We start from the raw sequence: 19,628 nt of genomic DNA, 5'->3' as shown, positions 1-19,628 counted from the left end.
AGATTTTAGATATATGAAAATTCACATATTTGCACTGCGGTGGAAAGATGAAATTAGGAGACCCTCGCAGCTAAGAACACTACTGAAACGAGTAGTTGTAAATAAGACCTGAAAAACGGGCCTGAAATTTTTTTCAGGTCTTATTTACAACTACTCGTTTCAGTAGTGTTCTTAGCTGCGAGGGTCTCCTAATTTCATTATTGCATGTTTTCAAACTGAAAATATCGCTAAAATACTTCGTTATAAGGCGCATCGTTGTTTGGGGAGTAAAAGATTGGTCAAGTTTATTGTAAATTCTTTCATAAACTTACAAAAAAGCGAAAAAGTCGCGTATTGATTTTAGTTTACCGTTAATTAACAAAAGCAGAATTGTCGCACACGCGACCACGCGCACAAACAAAAGCCTTGATTAAACAAAAGCAAAATGTCACACACATAAACAAAAGCCGAAAAATGTCACACATTTAATCACAGTGATAAACAAAAGGCAAAAAAGGTCACACATTTAATGACAACCTATCGCTACACATTAATTTCTAGCCTTCCCTCTCGGGAAACATGGTTTTAAAGTATAAAAACAATTCGATCAACAAAATCAGTAGTCGCAAATTTACTTCACCTGGTGAACATTATCTTGCGAAGTCTACATTCAGCACAATCATGCCAAACACTCGCCATCATTCTTACGATCTCAACTTTAAGTTGAAAATCGTAATTGAAGCTGAAGCTGTTAACAACAATCGAGAGATAGCAAGGGAATACGGAATTTCCGAATCAATGGTTTGGAAGTGACGCAATAGTAGGACATCTTGTATCACCTTGTCAAGCGCGCTTCCATGGGCCGTTACCGACCAAAAGATCCCGAACTTCATCAACCGTAGGCCGACTGGTTCAGTGATCAAAGGAGCCAAGGTAAGCAAATGCCTTCTTGTCTAATACATTAAAGTTCACACGGCAACCTGGACAATCAGACATAGTTTGATGCTACTCTGGTTTGCAGATTTAATGAATGTAACTGAAGTTACAATTCATAGACCAAACGTTTTTCTGACGAGGTGTAAATAAGCGTCAGGAAGCAAACCGCCATCGTCACGATCCAAACCTCCTCCCATTCAAAACGATGTTTTCAATGCACTTATAGCTCTCAAAAAAGGATCCGGACAGGCTCGTATTATCTGCTGACAAGGGTAATTGTGTTGTGGTAATGGACAAACAGCAATATCACGACAAAGCTTTGACTCTGCTTAATGACAAGAGTACGTATGCTGTCTTAAACTCTGATCCTACCAGTAAAAAAAATGTTGCTTGATTTGCAAAAAGCTGGTAAAATTAGTGACTCTACGTACAAAATATTATACAGTAGTGACGGCTTATGTCCACGTTTTTATGGCTTACCTCAAATTCATAAACCGGGAATTCCTTTGAGACCAATTGTCTCTTTTGTTAATTCTCCGACTTATGCAATTTCTGGTTTTCTTGCGAGAATTTTGTCGCCTGTTGTTGGGAATACTGATTACACTGTCAAAAATTCCTGCGAATTTGGGGATTTCATAAAAGATAAACTCTTAACGCTTGTGAAGAATTAGTATCTTTCGACGTTGTTTCGCTCTTCACTAAAATCCAAATGGGCAAATGGCTATATAAAAACTTTTCTCCGTAACTGCCAAAAACCAGTTACAAATAGTAACGCTCTTGATGAAGACCAGAAGAATCAGCGACTGGTTTTGCTGTTATTCCTTACATACAGGGTGTTACGAATCAACTTATTCTACAACAGATGAACTCTTTATTCCAAGACAGGATTACTTCCATATTTCAGAGATCTAACTCATAGCCAATTGGCAGAGATTTTTCTGCATTTAAGAGTCGACAAGCTTCGCGCAGGGTGCATAGCACAAGTGGCAAGTGACCAGTTAAAAATTGAAGTATCGACATGCCCGCATGACACTCCCGCCATCTGCAAGCGATTTTAAACTTCTGTCTCCAAAGATCAGTTCTGGCCAGGATATACTTTTTGGCGATGTGATTTTGAATGTGACATTTCCACATCAGCGTGTTCTTGAGCTTTTGTAAAGCCGGAAGTGATCCTTCTCTACTGGAGCAGATAACTTCAGACACGTATTTCTCCAGAAGTTCGTCAGGTATACTCTTTCCCCTCTTTTAGTCGTATTTTTAAGCTCTGTACGATTTTTTTTAAATGTGAAGTGCTTCGGACCTATTTTGAGGATGCGCAACGCTTCTCCTTTTGCGAATCCTATCTTAACGCCACTTAAAAAGTGTTTACGTGCCGGCACGACTCCTGCTAGGCGTTGAGTAAGTATAAACGAATCTCTCCGCAGTTATCCGTATCCGTATAAGGTATTCTTAATAACTAAACCTTACAAAAGGCTTGAAAACACAAAAATTAAACCAGATTTTAGTGGTTTGTTTAATACTTAAACTACTGTCTTAACTTTACTGAATTCGTTTTACTCAAAAGCCTTACGTAGGTCAACATTGTTTCGTGTCTAATATAATTTTTGCGTGAAAAACAAAAAATTGTTGAGTACATAATCATTACTGCCTCCTGAGAATATTAGAAAAGAAAGCAGCAAAAATTGGAATAAATCTCCCCTAACCTGGGATAGCTCTTTTTTTTTTAATGTCGATGAAATACTGGATAGAGTATTTTCTCTACTTATTTCTATTTAATTTATCCATCTAAAAGTCTTTTAACTCTGTTCCCTTCGAGTACTTGTCATTATTTACTCTATCGGGGTCTTTTTTCCTGCAAGAAAAAAATTGAAATAACCCAATTTATTATTACCTCAATTAATATTTTGGATATAAAGCAAACACAATTACACCAAGCACGATATATAAAAATAATTGGCTATTACTTGTGTCTCATTGGTAGAGAGGCATCTGTGAGATTCTATATTTTACATCAGAGAGCAAAGATAGTAACTCTTGAAAAAGGAAAAAAAAGGGTGCGTAAATATATATCTATATATATATATATATGCATGCTCACTAGTTTTTCTAGTTTGAGCACTCTGGCATAGCTTAAGTGATCCCACATGTGTGAGATCACTTGGGGTGGCTTTATTGCCTTACCTCCATCCTAGCATCAGCACTGCACTGATGAGGCCCAGAAGGCCGAAACAGTACTGTCTGCAGTTAGTTATATATATATATATATATATATATATATATATATATATATATATATATATATATAACCATCCTCACATCTAATTTAACTTTAATTTATGAAATACCTGTTCTCACCGAGTCTTGCCGCTGGTTGTCAAACTCGAGTCTCACATCATCTCCAATCAGCATAAACGAAGCCCACTCAGAGATTTTGTTCAAGGGGTTTTTTCTCATCCACTTCATGGCCTGATGAAGGGATTCACTGGCACTTCCACCTTCAATGAGGTGTTCGTAGAACCGAGTCATCAGCTGCTCTGTTGCTGAGTCTGGAATGGCCCACAGTGCAACCAACACCGAGCGAGCACCGGATCCTAAGAACGCACGGGCAATTCCTATAACTCCCTCGGCTCTTATCTCTCCACTTCCACTGTGACAGCAGCTAAGTACCACCAGTTTAGCTCTGACTTTCACTCGTGAGACATCAGCCATCGTCAACATGTAAGCTTCCTTCGGTGGGAGAGCGGTTTGACTGTTGGGACAGGGATTGGGGGAGAGTGCAATTTCCCCTCTTTCCGCGTTACCATGGGCAGCAAAATGTATCAAGCTCACTGAACTTATCCGCTCCAGTACCGCCTGCTTCGTTGCTTTCTCTTCAACTAGAGGCGGAACACCCACCAGTTGTCCGACCATCTCCGCTTCCTTTCTTGCAGCTGGCAATGATTGCAGCCAATTAACTTTGGGATTGCCTATTACCAAGGCACCAGTGTTGCTGTGATAGTCCTCTGGACTATCTTGAATGTTCTTGAGTGTTGTCAACGAAGGAATGATACGGATCTTATGAGTCTCTGACAAGTATTCGGCTCCCTCCTTTTCACTCAGCGCAGCAAAGGGAACTTTGTACAACCTGCGGTCAGGAACAATAATTACTTCAGGCTCATCAAGCAAATCATAAACGGGGGCAATGAACATTTTGTAACACAAGTATAGACTTGAAATCACTTTCTCGTCCTCGTCCTCGTCCTCGTCCTCGTCCAAAAGTCGCAATCTTGCTGAGCTCTTTTGCGCGGGTGAGAGAGGTTGCAATTTAATCGTATTTAAAGACCGATCTTCACAATCTTTAGTGGGCAAAATACCAAGACTCCGGAAATTATAATCCAAAAATTGAGTCACAGACAAATCTTTGGGTAACCCAGCCTGAACTAGATTCTCTTCTGGTGATACTCTTCTATAGTGAAGGACTCCACTTGTTTTCAAGATCCACAAATGCAGACGATTCTGAAAATAAGAAATGTACAGACAAGTACAGTTTCTTTTCTTTCTTAAAATGTCCTCAATGCCAAACCAAGATTGTGGATTAGCAGAGATGTGCGTTTCAACCGAGTACTTCTCTGCCATTAAGTCTGATAGGCCTCTAGCTCGACCCAACTCCTCAACATAAAGAGCATCCCGAGCATTTCCGGTGTCACAAAGCAAAGTAGATAGCCGCTTGTAGGGGAATATTCCTGTGTCCTCCAGAAATGATGTTTTGTACTGATCATTGGCGCCCAAGAAATATCTCAGCTCCTCATACTTTTCAATGCACAGGTGAAGACACGACAGAGAGTCTTTGATTTTATCTTGACATAAATACAAAACGGCGTAACCTCGGAGGATATCAAACTCTCCTCTTCCATCTCCAATATCTCTGGATATGAATAGAGCTTTCTCCAAGCATACTTCCGAAGCTTCAAAATCACCAACAGTTCTAAAAAAATTTCCAAGGTTTCCGTAGTCAGTTGCCTCCCCTTCTCTGTCGCCAATTTCAGTTGTGATGACAAACGCTTTTTGGAGATACTCTTCAGCCTTGTCGTATTGGCCAAGCGACGTAAACACAGTACCTAGGTTTCCATAGTCAGTTGCCTCCCCTCCTCTGTCGCCAATTTCAGTTCTGATGACAAGCGCTTTTTGGAGATACTCTTTAGCCTTGTCGTATTGGCCAAGCGACGTAAACACAGTACCTAGGTTTCCATAACATGATGCTTCCCCTCCTCTGTCGCCAATTTTGGTTGTTATGGCAAGCGCTTTTTGGAGATACTCTTCAGCCTTGTCGTATTGGCCAAGCGACGTAAACACAGTACCTAGGTTTCCATAACATGATGCTTCCCCTCCTCTGTCGCCAATTTCAGTTCTGATGACAAGCGCTTTTTGGAGATACTCTTCAGCCTTGTCGTATTGGCCAAGCGACGTAAAAACAGTACCTAGGTTTCCATAACATGATGCTTCCCCTCCTCTGTCGCCAATTTCAGTTCTGATGACAAGCGCTTTTTGGAGATACTCTTCAGCCTTGTCGTATTGGCCAAGCGACGTAAACACAGTACCTAGGTTTCCATAACATGATGCTTCCCCTCCTCTGTCGCCAATTTCAGTTGTGATGACAAGCGCTTTTTGGAGATACTCTTCAGCCTTGTCGTATTGGCCAAGCGACTTAAACACAGTGCCTAGGTTTCCGTAGTCAGTTGCCTCCCCTTCTCTGTCGCCAATTTCAGTTCTGATGACAAGCGCTTTTCGGAGATACTCTTCAGCCTTGTCGTATTGGCCAAGCGACCTAAACACAGTACCTAGGTTTCCATAGTCAGTTGCCTCCCCTTCTCTGTCGCCAATTTCAGTTCTGATGACAAGCGCTTTTTGGAGATACTCTTCAGCCTTGTCGTATTGGCCAAGCGACCTAAACACAGTACCTAGGTTTCCATAACATGATGCTTCCCCTCCTCTGTCGCCAATTTCAGTTGTGATGACAAGCGCTTTTCGGAGATACTCTTCAGCCTTGTCGTATTGGCCAAGCGACGTAAACACAGTACCTAGGTTTCCATAACATGATGATTCCCCTTTTCTGTCGCCAATTTCAGTTCTGATGACAAGCGCTTTTTGGAGATACTCTTCAGCCTTGTCGTATTGGCCAAGCGACTTAAACACAGTACCTAGGTTTCCGTAGTCAGTTGCCTCCCCTTCTCTGTCGCCAATTTCAGTTCTGATGACAAGCGCTTTTTGGAGATACTCTTCAGCCTTGTCGTATTGGCCAAGCGACCTAAACACAGTACCTAGGTTTCCATAACATGATGCTTCCCCTTCTCTGTCGCCAATTTCAGTTGTGATGACAAGCGCTTTTTGGAGATACTCTTCAGCCTTGTCGTATTGGCCAAGCGACGTAAACACAGTACCTAGGTTTCCATAACATGATGCTTCCCCTTTTCTGTCGCCAATTTCAGTTGTGATGACAAGCGTTTTTTGGAGATACTCTTCAGCCTTGTCGTATTGGCCAAGCGACGTAAACACAGTACCTAGGTTTCCATAACATGATGCTTCCCCTCCTTTGTCGCCAATTTCAGTTCTGATGACAAGCGCTTTTTGGAGAAACTCTTCAGCCTTGTCGTATTGGCCAAGGGACCTAAACACAGTACCTAGGTTTCCATAGTCAGTTGCCTCCCCTTCTCTGTCGCCAATTTCAGTTCTGATGACAAGCGCTCTTTGGAGATACTCTTCAGCCTTCTCGTATTGGCCAAGCGACTGAAACACAGTACCTAGGTTTCCATAACATGATGCTTCCCCTTTTCTGTCGCCAATTTCAGTTGTGATGACAAGCGCTTTTTGGAGATACTCTTCAGCCTTGTCGTATTGGCCAAGCGACGTAAACACAGTACCTAGGTTTCCATAACATGATGCTTCCCCTCCTCTGTCGCCAATTTCAGTTCTGATGACAAGCGCTTTTTGGAGATACTCTTTAGCCTTGTCGTATTGGCCAAGCGACGTAAACACAGTACCTAGGTTTCCATAACATGATGCTTCCCCTCCTCTGTCGCCAATTTTGGTTGTTATGGCAAGCGCTTTTTGGAGATACTCTTCAGCCTTGTCGTATTGGCCAAGCGACCTAAACACAGTACCTAGGTTTCCATAGTCAGTTGCCTCCCCTTCTCTGTCGCCAATTTCAGTTCTGATGACAAGCGCTTTTTGGAGATACTCTTTAGCCTTGTCGTATTGGCCAAGCGACGTAAACACAGTACCTAGGTTTCCATAACATGATGCTTCCCCTCCTCTGTCGCCAATTTTGGTTGTTATGGCAAGCGCTTTTTGGAGATACTCTTCAGCCTTGTCGTATTGGCCAAGCGACCTAAACACAGTACCTAGGTTTCCATAGTCAGTTGCCTCCCCTTCTCTGTCGCCAATTTCAGTTCTGATGACAAGCGCTTTTTGGAGATACTCTTCAGCCTTGTCGTATTGGCCAAGCGACGTAAACGCAGTACCTAGGTTTCCATAACATGATGCTTCCCCTCCTCTGTCGCCAATTTTGGTTGTTATGGCAAGGGCCCTCTCAAAATATTCCTTTGCTTTTAGGCTTTCGCCAAGTTTATAAAGCATAATTCCATACCCTCTGTATATGGCAAACAGTTTCCTACCGTATCTTTCCGCACTTATGTAGTCAGAGATATGACGATAAGCGCTGAAAAGAATGGTATAGATGTCGCTGTAAAATTGTAGCAGTGCTGAATCAAATTGGTCTTTGCTGTTTTCATCGGTGCCATTAAGCAAAATCAAACATTCGCTGCATATCTCAATGGATTTCTGAATGCGATCTGAGTTGAGCAAGAACAGGGCAACAAATAAGGCGAGGCTCATGAAAGGTGTCATGGCTTCTGCTGTTAGGTTTCCATTGCAATCCTCAACTGTTATCAGGGAAACATTATTTTTAGTAACACAATACTAAATGGTCGATAATCTTGATTAATAACGAGTCACTTCAAACAGGAACACACATGTTAAGTTACAAAAACGGGCTAAGTCGATTACACCCGGAAACTATTTGTAACAAGCTGAAAGTGTTAGAATTCACAATATCCACTTAAAAACAAAAAAGTGAAGAAGTCGGTTGGTCAACTTTTTATTTTCCTCAAGTTGAGATTTTTGCAGAACATTACATGACTTTAAAGTCATTGGACAAAGATAAAAAAAACTGACAGACTTTATCTTAACTTTTGCAATGAGAACTTTCCACATGCATAGTTTCTATAAACAACGGGGTAAGTTTTTGAAGAAACTTTGGTGGGGTATTAAAAAACTATTTGGCTTTACCAACTGAGTTGACAATGTAAATTGGCCATGATAATGAATTTCAGCCGTCGTTTACTTCCGTTTGAAAAATGTCATTAACCAAGTTCACTGTGCATTTCTCATGGAAGAAGCAAGTCCCATACATGAAATTTCAATTCCAATATTGGAACTGACAGTCAGTGTTATCTGCGTAAGGCTCTCCAGAATTATTGGAGAAGAATTGGAAATGACAGCAGACCAAGTTTACTACTGAACTGACTCAGCTTCCGTGTTGAAGTACATCAACTTTGTTAACTCGCAGGTAAGCGAACTGTAGAAACTAGACTTAACTCACTGGGTCACTGTCGTAAATAATAGCGGAGCTCGCAGAGCGTAGCCCCAAAATTATGCAAAATAGTAGTAGCCCATCAAGCCGAAAAAATTTGGATGTACGACCGTACGACCGTACAAGGTGCTTCTTTTAACATGCGTGGTCAGCTGTACCGCGGGTACGCCAACGCCACGGCTTTGTCCAGTAGTTCAGTGGTCAGTGCACTGGGCTGCGAGTTGGGCGACCCGGATTCTAGTCCTGGCCGGGGCAAGGCGTTGTGCCCTTGAGACGTGCGGGGAAAAAAAAATACGAGCTCCGCTTTTAGGCTTGGCTAAATCTATATATTATACTTTGACCTAAGTTTTTTGGTTCCTTCATCTCGTCACGTGATGTAAAAGAAACATTTTGCCCTTAGGTTGAATTATATTCCTACCGATTTCTGTCTTTCATCTTTTTGTGAGTGAACGTAAAAAGCCAAAAATCTATTTTGTACATCTTCGATGTTGGAGCAGTCTGAAGATTAGTGAAAAGTCTTACAAACTTCAAAGAGAACTTAAAGATTATCCGCAAATGGGCTTATAGGAATGACAATGGAATTAATTGTAGTTTTAAAACAGTTACAATTGGAATATAATAAATCAATGTTAAGAAAGCTCATACAGGTTATAAACAAATAGATACCAAATGATAATCGCATAAAAAAAAATAAATTACTAAGAGTTTTGGTTTTAATATTCAGTTTTTTCTACCTTTGTTCACATTTCACTCAGGTGATAGACAGTTGTGCCTGACTTAAACTACATTCATATTTGAAAATCAAAAAGTTTCATTGTTACTAAGAATTTGTCACAGGATTTGTGATCGAACTAGAACTTCTGGTCTTTCTAATCGTATGAGGAAACTAAAAAAATTTCTCTTCCCAGTGTCTCAACTTTCTTAAGGCAGATAATTAGGAAACCGGAAACAGAAAGAAATGGGAAAAGAGAGTCCCTTCTTAATTGATAATGAAGCTCATTGATTTAATCAATGAAGAAGATTGAAGAATAAGAGGCTTGGTTATATCATGTATTGTGAGGTAAGGAAGCTACCTTTTCTCAAAGGAAACAAACTGCTGCCATGTGTCATAGCCTGACTCGCCGATTTATTTTTGAGGCATTATTCGCTTTGATTAAAAACAAACAAAAAAGACCAGAATAAAATACAAATTCAGCTGATGAAAAATCGATGGAAATCAAAAGAAATCAGAAAGGAATCAGAAAGGAATAGTCTACAATATAAGTTCTAGTTTCCCCATTCTTAGTTTATTGATTTTGTTAAACCGGCTGTCAAAACGTATGTGCAATGCAGACCATTAGGATCACTCTATTTTATTTCTTATTCATGAATAATACAAGAATGATTAATGAGAAAATTGCTCTAGTTTTCTCGGGCTATTCGACAGTTTAAATAATAACCGTCCAAAATGTTTGTACTGGAAATTCCCTCGCTCGATTTTATTGCAACACCGTTCTTTTGGTTCATTACCGAGATGATCACACAATTGTCCATATGATGCCCTACCGTCGATTGCATTTACCTTTCCAAGGTGATGTCACTAAACTTCTGGATAAAAAGAAAAGCCTGCAAGATTTGGCCGAATTACCCTTAATCTATCCCCTTACAGTTATGTTGCTGTTAATGCCTATTTAGCCACCAGAAATTCATTGTAAAGGACAATAAAATTTCTATTAGTTCAGCCAATTCCTTGAGCACGCAGATCGTCAAGTGATGTTCATTATGTTATTTCATAATTTTTCTTCCTGTGACAACTCGTTCTCCATAATATTCAGTAGAGTAGTTTGGTGGTTATTAGCATGTCGTCAATATGAGCGTTCACTTATCTCACGGACGGGCGGAGATTGTATGCTTGGCTTGTAATTAAGGGTCATAACTTTTTAGGGACTGGCCAAGGGGGGAACTGGTAGGTCTACTGTGGTAAGGGAAGTCATCAACAATTTTCGAGCGGCTGGAAAAGGTTTCTGTGGTATGTTCCAGTGGTATAGCATGCACGATCCTGGTGCCGCTTCTATCGTGCATTCCTATTATGGATCAGGAATTGCAGACCTATCACGGGGACAGCTGTCTGCTTGGTTGATTGGGACGCTCGATTAATGCGAGGTGTCACTTTGGGGATGGGAATAACAGCGATGGCAAAGTAAGCTTAAAACGGCAGAAATCGCCAGAAACTAATATGGACACACAAGATGTGTGTACTTTTATTGATTTTACATGTTAAATGTTGATTTCTCGAAATATTTCTCGTGATAAATCGACCACATTTCGCTCCCCATTCTATTCTTAATAACGTGTTCAACGCTCATAACTTCGCTCATAACTTAACACATAAGTCACACAACCCGCGAAACTATCATAAATTAATCGTTTGCTTTTTCTCGAGACATGAACTTGGACCAGTAAAGGACATTCTGCATTATGAATATATCTTTATATGGGATTGATTTTAGTTTTTGATCACGTGATTGTTGAAACCATCAGTTTTTTAAATGAAACAATGCCTAACAATATCTTAACTACTGAGGTTGAAATATATTGTATAAAACCTTAACGGTATGAAGAAAGAAATTTAACGGTGGAAATATAAAGCATCCGTTCAACGGTAAGATACGCTTATACTATGAATGCAATAACAGTGAATTTAAGAAAGTTTCACTCCTCTGAGAAAATTAAAGCATGTCTCTTAGTGAGCGCGCAGCCTCACAACTTATCTTCCTGTGCGAGACTCTGGGGCTTAAACGGAAAAAAAAGAAACAGATTACGGCTTTAGAAAAATATGTACCGCAGAACCCGCCGTTAGTATCCAAAGGTTTAAGTGAAGGGTATTTCGACAATGAAACGCTTGTGTACAAGTAGAAATATGGCATTTTGAATCTAATGCGATCTCTGAATCGTTCGTTCAACCCTCCTAAACAGATTCAAGTTGATAGCTGATGTAGAGTCACAGCCACTGGAAAACCACCTGATCAAGCACCACGGATTTCCTTCAGCGAGGACAGTCCACAACATAAATAAAGGTCTGATTTTAGTTTTATGATCATCAGTTTCTCAAATTAAACGATACTCAATAACATTAGTTAATGAGGATAAATTAAACGGTATAAAGCTACAGAGATTTGAAAAGACCGCTGGATAACGAATTTATTTCACTGTGGTGGCGATTCAATCGTGCCATCAACCGCTTAAATGAAAGGCTAACGCTCGAAACGAGACATAACTACATATTGCAAAAACAAAGCTCGAAAAAGCAGCTACTGGGCTTTGCCATGAGAGCCTTACCTCTCTACAGTTACTAAATGACTAAGGCTGATAAAAACCGAGTGAATAGGAAAGATTTTCAATCGCACTTACCAAGATGTTGACAATGTGGCTGATTCTTTCAAAATGAAACAACAAAAACAATGAATTACACTCCGCACTTTTCTCAACCTTCCGAACTTCCGCTGTCACGGCGTTTTAGGTATCTAGATCACGTGTGTTTTCGGTTATTCCCCTCCTGCTCTAGGCTACTCGAAATAAAATTGCATATTTTTTGTGCGTTCGCATGCCCGTCTATCGCTTCCCATTAACGTTGAAAATGGTCAGTGGTCATATGATAAAATGCTTATTGACCGAATTTAGTGGGGCCAGTGGAGAAAATATTTGGCTCTGGGTGATGAAGCTTGAGCCTCGCTGCGCTCGGTCCATAGGTCATGACCCCGAGCCAAATAATTTTCCTTCCGGCCCTACCACTCAGTTAATAAGAACACAGTATTTCGGTTTTGTACGTCCAACTTTTATCACACACGATGTAATTGAACGTGGAACAGATCGATCCTAAGTTTCTTTTTTAACGCTAAGCTATCTTTGCGTGATAATGGAATCATTGTCTTCGTGAACTTTTCATTTTCTAGCGGGTGTGATTTGCATGATCGAAGCTAAAAATTCTAAAAAAACTTAGTGACTGTATTTTGGTTTGGCACGTCACACTTTTCTAACTAATGATGGATCTGAGCATCCAAAAATGACACATCTTACTTTGTTTATTCGAAAACGCCAGGCTTCAGTGTCTTTAAACAGTAAGCTATCTGTGCGTAAAAACTGACCCATTGTACACGTGAACTTTTCATTTTCTTGAGGGTGTGATTTGCATGATCGAAGACAAAAATAACAACTGAGATAATTGATAAAAAAAATAAAAAAAAAAGAAAACGGACGGAGTGGATCGGTAATTTGCTTGAACATAACCACATCACTGGTCTTATCTTTGAAGGTGTTAATCCAATGACTGAAATATGGCAACAAGTAAATGAGAAGGTAGCTTGACTTTCAGTAATAATCAATAGTTATACTTAATAGTCCTTCATATTTCTTTTGAGAAGGGTAGAGAGGTGGGGGAAATGGACTGGACTACAGTTACGTTGTAGGATCCGCGCATCCGGAAAGGACTTTCCTGAAAACTCCCAATGGCAATAGTGCTTTTCAACCTTTTTGTTTCCTCTTTTCCTAAGACAATCGCAAGAAACTTGCAACTAGAGGGCAATAACAACCAGCGATCATTTGAATGATAAAAATTATATATGGCTTAGGTTCTTCCATGTCTTTAAAAAATAACAAACAATTGCCAGCTTGACAAGCTTGCTTCCCGTTTAATTTAGTATTGATGTCAACATTACCTGATTTCTCGAAATGCGGAGAAATTTCGTTTTCGGGGTGATGGCTTTTACGGCTAACGGTTAAAAGTTTGGCCATCTTTATAACATGTTCAACTTTCGTAACTTAGCACCAAGTCACACAACGCGTGACGCTTTCATGAATTAATCGTTTGCGTTTCCTCGGGATGTGAGCTTGGGCCGCCATTGCTGACATCGGTAAAAGACATTCTGCATTATAACTATGCCTTAATATAGGATTGAAGTTAGTTTTTGATCACGTGATTGTGGAAACTATCAGTTTCTCAAACTAAACAATGCTGAACAATCTTAGTTATAATAAGGTTGAAATATATTGTATGAAACCATTACGGTTTGAGGAAAGCAATTTTATGGTGAGGATATGAAGCATCCGTTCAACGCAAAAGTACGCTTATACTCTGTATGCAATAACAGTGAATTTAAGAAAGTTTTAGTTTCTCTGAGAAAATTAAAACTTAAAATCTCTCTTCGTGAGTGCGCAGCGTCATGACTTATCTTCTTATGCGAGACTGGCGCTTAAACAGACAGAAAAAAGAAAGGGATTACGGCGTTTAGAAACATATGTACCGTAGAACCCGCCGCTAGTATCTAAAAACTTAAGCGAATAGTATCTCGACCATGAAACATTTGTGTACAAGCAGAAAACGGAGATTCAATTGGAGTCTACCGCAATCTTGGAATCGGTCGTTAAACCCTCCTAAAATATGTCAAGTTAATAGCTAGTGGAGATCGTAGCCACTGGAAAACCACATAATGAAGCACTACGGATTTCCTATATCAACGTGGGACAGTCCAGTTTTATGATCATCAATTTCTCAAATTGTACAATGCTCAATAACGTCATTTTAGTTAATGAGGATAAATTATACGGTATAAAGCCACAGAGATTTGAAAAAGTTGCCGTAAAACCAATTTATTTCGCCGTGGTGACTATTCAATCGCGCCATCAACCGCTTTAACGAAGGGCTAACACTCGAAACGTGACGTATCGCAAACATAAAGATCAAAAAAGTAGGTACTGGGCTTTGCCATAAGTGCCTTACCTCTCTACAGTTACTAAATAACTACAGCTGATAAAAACCGAGTGACTAGGAAAGATTTTCAATCGCACTTACCAAGATGTTGACAGTGTGGCTGATGCTTTCAAAATGAAACAACAAAAATAACGAATTACTTTTCCCAACCTTCCTAACTTCCGCTGTCACAGTGTTTTAGGTATCCAGATCACGTGTGTTTAGGTTATTCCCTTCCCCCCCCCCCCCCCCTGGGCTTATCGAAATAAAGGGAAAAGTTTTAAATTGCATACTTCTTGTGTGCCCGTATGCCCGTCTATCGCGTTCCATTTAGGTTGAAATTTTTAACAGTTTAGTGGTCATATGATAAAATGCTCATTGACCGAATTTGGTGGGGCCAGTGAAGAAAATATTAAGCTCAGGGTAATGAAGAAATGACCTCGCTGCGCCCTTACCACTCCATCAATAAGTACACAGTATTTTGGTTTCGTACGTCACACTTTTATCGCTCATGATGTAATTGAACATGAAAAATGAAAAATGTTATTCTTTTTCAACAGGAAATGTCAGGTTTCAGTGTTTACCCCTTTGAAAGGTTTGATTTTCATCACAAGATCGACCACAGTACAACCTAAGTCTATTTTTTTTTTAACGCTAAGCTATCTTTGCGTGATAATGGACTCATTGTCTTCGTGAACTTTTCATTTTCTAGCAGGTGTGATTTGCATGATCAAAGCCAAAACTACTAAAAAAGCCAGGTGACTGTAATTCGGTTTTGCACGTCACACTTTTGTAACTAGTGATGGTTATAAAATAATTGAGATAGTTCGCATGCTCTCATAGGTCAACTGGTTAGTTTAGATGAGAGTATGTAAACACAGCTTGTTGGGACGTCACACTTCTAATATTTACCGGCGCAATTTGAAAACATTTCAAACTCAGTTTTCCCGATACTCGCAAAGTAATTTCAAGTATAAGTGATAAATATCGGAATTGGAGAAAGATGTGCTAAGTTTTGATCTGGGGTTTGGCTTCCGTCCCCCCTCCTCAGTGAGGAACAAGAAGGAAGAAAAAGAGGAACTAGCGCTTTGCCTGCCTTGATGATCAGGAACTGTGCGGCCTCAACGAGGGAGTTCAAGTAAAGAAGACAAATATGCAACAAAATGCACAGTAAACATCGAAATGTAAGGAAACAAGGAAACATTTTGGAAAAAAACATTTTGAAAAATCGTTCTACGCGCCCTACTTTCAAAGAAACCATAAAAACTATATATCACTGAAAAACTTATAAAGTTTGGAACAAAAGTTTTTTTTGCCCCAGCAAATTTAGTTTCAGTGTTTTCTCTAAATAAAGAGTAAATGAAATGAAAGTTTGGAAATTTGACCGGATCTTGTTGACAGTAATCTCAAATCAAAACTCACAATTTCAAGGCAGTAACAAAACAGTTTTTTGTTACTGCCTTTGCAACATTACAAAAATGAAGAAGCCGTTTGTTCGTTACGGCTGAACGAAGACAAAAATCATGCTGCTTAGGTCTCTAAGGCAGGGTAATTAATTTATTTTTAAAAGATGACATTTAGTTGCCCTTTTGGTGTGCCCTGACCAGACGCCGGTCCCTCGTAAAAATGCCGAGTAATCAAGTCGATTTTGAAATTAACGCAGAGGTCACATAATCGAAAGAAGTCGGTGACGCTGATTGCAAAATGAGAAACTTTATAAAGCGAGACTACATTTTTCAAAATAAACAAACAGTGACGTGGCGTGATTAAATTTCCTGAACTTAAGGGTCATCAGATATATTGACAACTGACATATTTAAACGTTAAGTCAAGTACATGCGTATTCAAAGTGAGGAAACTTTGCATCGATATATTGGTTGAAAGCGAAGGTAGTTGATTAATTTATCTTACTTGACCAATACTGTTCCAATGCTGGACTCACGCTTAAAGACCAGCGGTTATGTGTTATAAGTAGGTCCAAAATTAACGACCAATTGCCTAAATTTAGATAGATTTTGCCTTTTGGATATTTCTCAGATATCATTGGCTAATTTTCAGCTGGTTAAGATGTCACTTTTTTACCTATGTATTTTCTACCTTTCTTTCACTTCATTCGCTTGCAGTTTATCACTTCCCTTTATCGGAATAGTAGTTGAGATCTCCGTGCTCATCTGATTAAGTTAACAAATTCTTCCAGCTTTTGCATGATTCAATTTTGATCTCTTCAGATTCACCGTAAAAGGAAATATCTCAGTCAGAAAACAACTGGTTTCCTTGATTTCCCATCCTGTTATCACTGAAAACTTTCCACTTGAATATTCTCTTCGCATATCTTTTTTTTCCCTCTAATTGCTGCTTCCTGTTCTCTGTTATCGCACTTAGCTTGATTTGAAGCCAAAACAAAGTTAAAAATACAAAATATACCACCGACAGATATTGGCTACGTAAGTTATTAGAAAAAAGGCTATAAAACGGACAATTACAAAAATGCACGGTCATTCAAGGCTACTGTTTCTCAGTGAAGGCGAGGCCGATCTTTGACGAAGAAAATGGCCGTTGTACAGTTGTGTATTTTAGCGCCGTTTGTGGCTTTCAAAAAAAGTAGCAGTATGTATAACATGTACTCCAACATGATCATACTCGATGACAAAGGAAATTACAATATTTCCTACAACTACTATGAGTTCGCAGACAGACTGGAGTTTATGGTGCAAGTAAGAATCACAGGTTGGGTTGGTTTCGGTGTTGCTGGAGTAGCACCAAATAATATCAGTAACTATGATGTGGCAATAGGGGGCGTGAAAGATGTCGGAACAAGCTATCTGCTGATAGGTCGGAATAACAAAATGTAAACTATCTAAAATCAAAAGAAAAAAACGCGGGCTCGACACATGTTACGATTTTTGTCTGATTTCTTTCATTTAAGTTAAGACGCTAAATTCTGATCGCGAAAATATGTAAAATAAAAGTGAAGAATTTAACTTACAAAGTATAGTGGAGATAGGTAAACTCAAAGTTAAACTCTAAATTTGTAATTTTCCCTGAGAAAACGTTTTTTTTTTCGGCTTACGTATAATCAGCTCTTGGTTACCTCCCATCATCGTATCATCATTCTCACGTAAATACTTTGGATAATGGAACGAGAATTCGATACTAGATTCTAAATCCCACACCTTTGTCGTCTCAATTTTGTGATTAAGGTGATTTCTCAGTTTTGCACTGCGCATCTCATACTGCGTGTAAAAATTACTTAGTCAGGAGAATGAGTACCCGTGCATTCTGAGATCACGGTATTGTTATCAATCCATGGACCGGGTAAAGAGGAACGATACTCTTTAGCTCTCGAACGAGCAGAGTGACCTAAATTCTTTTGCATGATTTTGGTGTACAATTTGTCCCCTTTAAAATTGGGAAATTTAAAAAAACTCTTCGAAGGGAAAAAAAATATAAAGTTAAAAGCCTGCCCGTTACTCCAGGATGCAAATTTACGACCTTGAAAGGAAAGACTCGTGGAACGTTTTGAGTCGATGTCATTTCAATTTGCGTGGTTTTCCCACAAATTATGTTTCCACTTGTTCCCTATGCTCGACACTTCTGCCCATCAAGTTTTTCCAAGAGTTGCTCGAAAAGCCCTCCCAGCCCCAGCACTGTGAACCGATGAATTGATGCGCTTGATTAGTGCCAGTACAGGCATAAATGGGGTAAGTTTGGCCCACTTAATCTCCTAGAAAAGCACGTTAACCGATCTTTTTTTATTGTATTTTCGAAACAGAAATTGACGAGGAACACTAAATAAAAGTTTAAAAGAAAATTGTTGGATAATCTTTCTTTCTAAGAAATCAGCTCAAAAGATGAGTAACACGAGTTGAGGTGAACCAACCAGAGAAATCTACGGAAAAAACCTTCATGCGATCACGCCCTTCATTTTTATTTTCGGTGCCGAGAGCCTAATTTGCAAAGATTTTTCTGCACCAAAGCGTCGACAAGCTTCGCGCAAGGTGCATATTACAAGAGGCCAAGTGGCCAGTTAAAAGTTGACGGGTACTGACGAGCCTGCATGACACTCCTGCCATCCGCAAGCGATTTTAAACTTCTGTCTTCAAAGATTATATCTGACCGGGATTTATTTTAATGATTTTTTTTCCGGTGTAATTTTGAATAAGGTGCCATTTTCCCACCAGTGTGTTCTTGAGGTTCGGTAAAGCCGCGTGGTTTTGCATGACAAAAGGCAATCTTTTCTTCTGCGTTCTGTTTTCTTTGTTTATTAAGTGACCCTTCTCTACTGGAGCAGATAACCCCAGATCTGTATTTCTCCAGAACTTCGTCAGGTATCCGTTATCCCCTTCTTTAGTCGTATTTTTATCTCTGAACGTTTTTATTTAAATGTGGAGCGCGTCGCCAAAAAGTGTTTACAGACCGGCACGATTTCTGCTAAGCGTTGAGTTAATATGAACGAATTTCTCCGTAGAGGTGTGGGGTTGACAAGGATCCTTTAAGATGCTACATCAAAATCATTGATAAAAAATTGAAGGTTTTGCTAACTAAACCTTGCAAAAGGTTTTGACAAAAAAAAAATCAAACCAGATTTTAGTGGTTCGTTTTATACCTAAACTACTATTCATAACACTCATGATGATATGCGAAGTTGAAATACATTTAATAATGGGTATGTCATGGCTAGTTGAGCAGTCTCACGGGTATTTACATAATTTCCGATATTAAATTCTGGTTTGGCGTGAAAATGATTCATTCTAGCTCAATTTTCAGCGGAGCCACGAAGAGGTGAACGGCCCACCCTCCCCCCCTAAAAAATTCCCGTTGGTCGTATCGTATCTTGAACACTTTTGTCCCAGCTTGGCTTAGCCCGCTGATCAGTCATTTTTCCCATACCTATTTCAACTGAGCATGGGGATGAATGTTGATGAATCAAATACCGTTTTAACTTTACTGATTTCTCTTTCCTTAACAGCCTTACGTGCTTGAACATTGTGCTGCGCTTATTATATCAGAAATATCATTTTTTATGTAAAAAAAATACAAATGAATTCTTGAGTACGTAACCATTGCATCTTTCTGAGAATATTGGAAAAGAAAGCACAAAAAATTGAACTAGATCTTCCCTAATTTGGGATAGCTCTTTTTTTAATTTTAATGAAATAGCGGATAGAGTACTTTCTCTTCTTTTTTCTATTAATTTAAAAAGTCTATTAAAAAAACTTTTAGCTCTGTTCCCTTCGAGCAGTTCTCATCATTCACCCTGTCGGGGTCTCCTTTTCTGTCAAAAGGTGGAAAACAACGGTTATTATTAACTCAACTAATATTTTAGACACAAAGCAAACACAATCATACCAAGCACAATAT

General features: G+C 39.4%; 1 protein-coding gene and 1 pseudogene across 3 annotated transcripts in view; both read right to left on the bottom strand.

The window, feature by feature from the left end:
* Positions 1 to 2,412: 2,412 nt before the first annotated feature.
* Positions 2,413 to 19,628, bottom strand: part of LOC149036624 (uncharacterized) — a 19,239-nt gene continuing 2,023 nt past the window's right edge. Inside the window, exons 2-3 of one of the 2 annotated variants that reach the window (XM_089189277.1) lie at positions 3,261 to 7,832; positions 2,413 to 2,767 (exon numbers count right to left, since the gene is read on the bottom strand). In XM_089189277.1, coding sequence (XP_089045403.1) covers positions 2,745 to 2,767; positions 3,261 to 7,797 — 4,560 coding nt within the window. In that variant the 5' untranslated portion in view covers positions 7,798 to 7,832 and the 3' untranslated portion in view covers positions 2,413 to 2,744. The remainder of the gene's footprint in view (positions 2,768 to 3,260; positions 7,833 to 19,628) is intronic. The other variant, XM_089189278.1, reaches the window with a different exon arrangement.
* The window catches only part of LOC149036623 (trafficking protein particle complex subunit 11-like), a 25,314-nt pseudogene continuing 24,594 nt past the window's right edge, over positions 18,909 to 19,628 (bottom strand). The window contains exon 35 of the transcript XR_016181610.1: positions 18,909 to 19,542. The product of XR_016181610.1 is annotated as a trafficking protein particle complex subunit 11-like (transcript). The remainder of the gene's footprint in view (positions 19,543 to 19,628) is intronic.

Source organism: Pocillopora damicornis, chromosome 12 (assembly GCF_964200805.1).
Source record: "Pocillopora damicornis chromosome 12, jaPocDami1.2, whole genome shotgun sequence".
Classification (NCBI taxonomy): domain Eukaryota; kingdom Metazoa; phylum Cnidaria; class Anthozoa; order Scleractinia; family Pocilloporidae; genus Pocillopora; species Pocillopora damicornis.
This window is presented reverse-complemented; position numbering and strand designations above follow the sequence as displayed.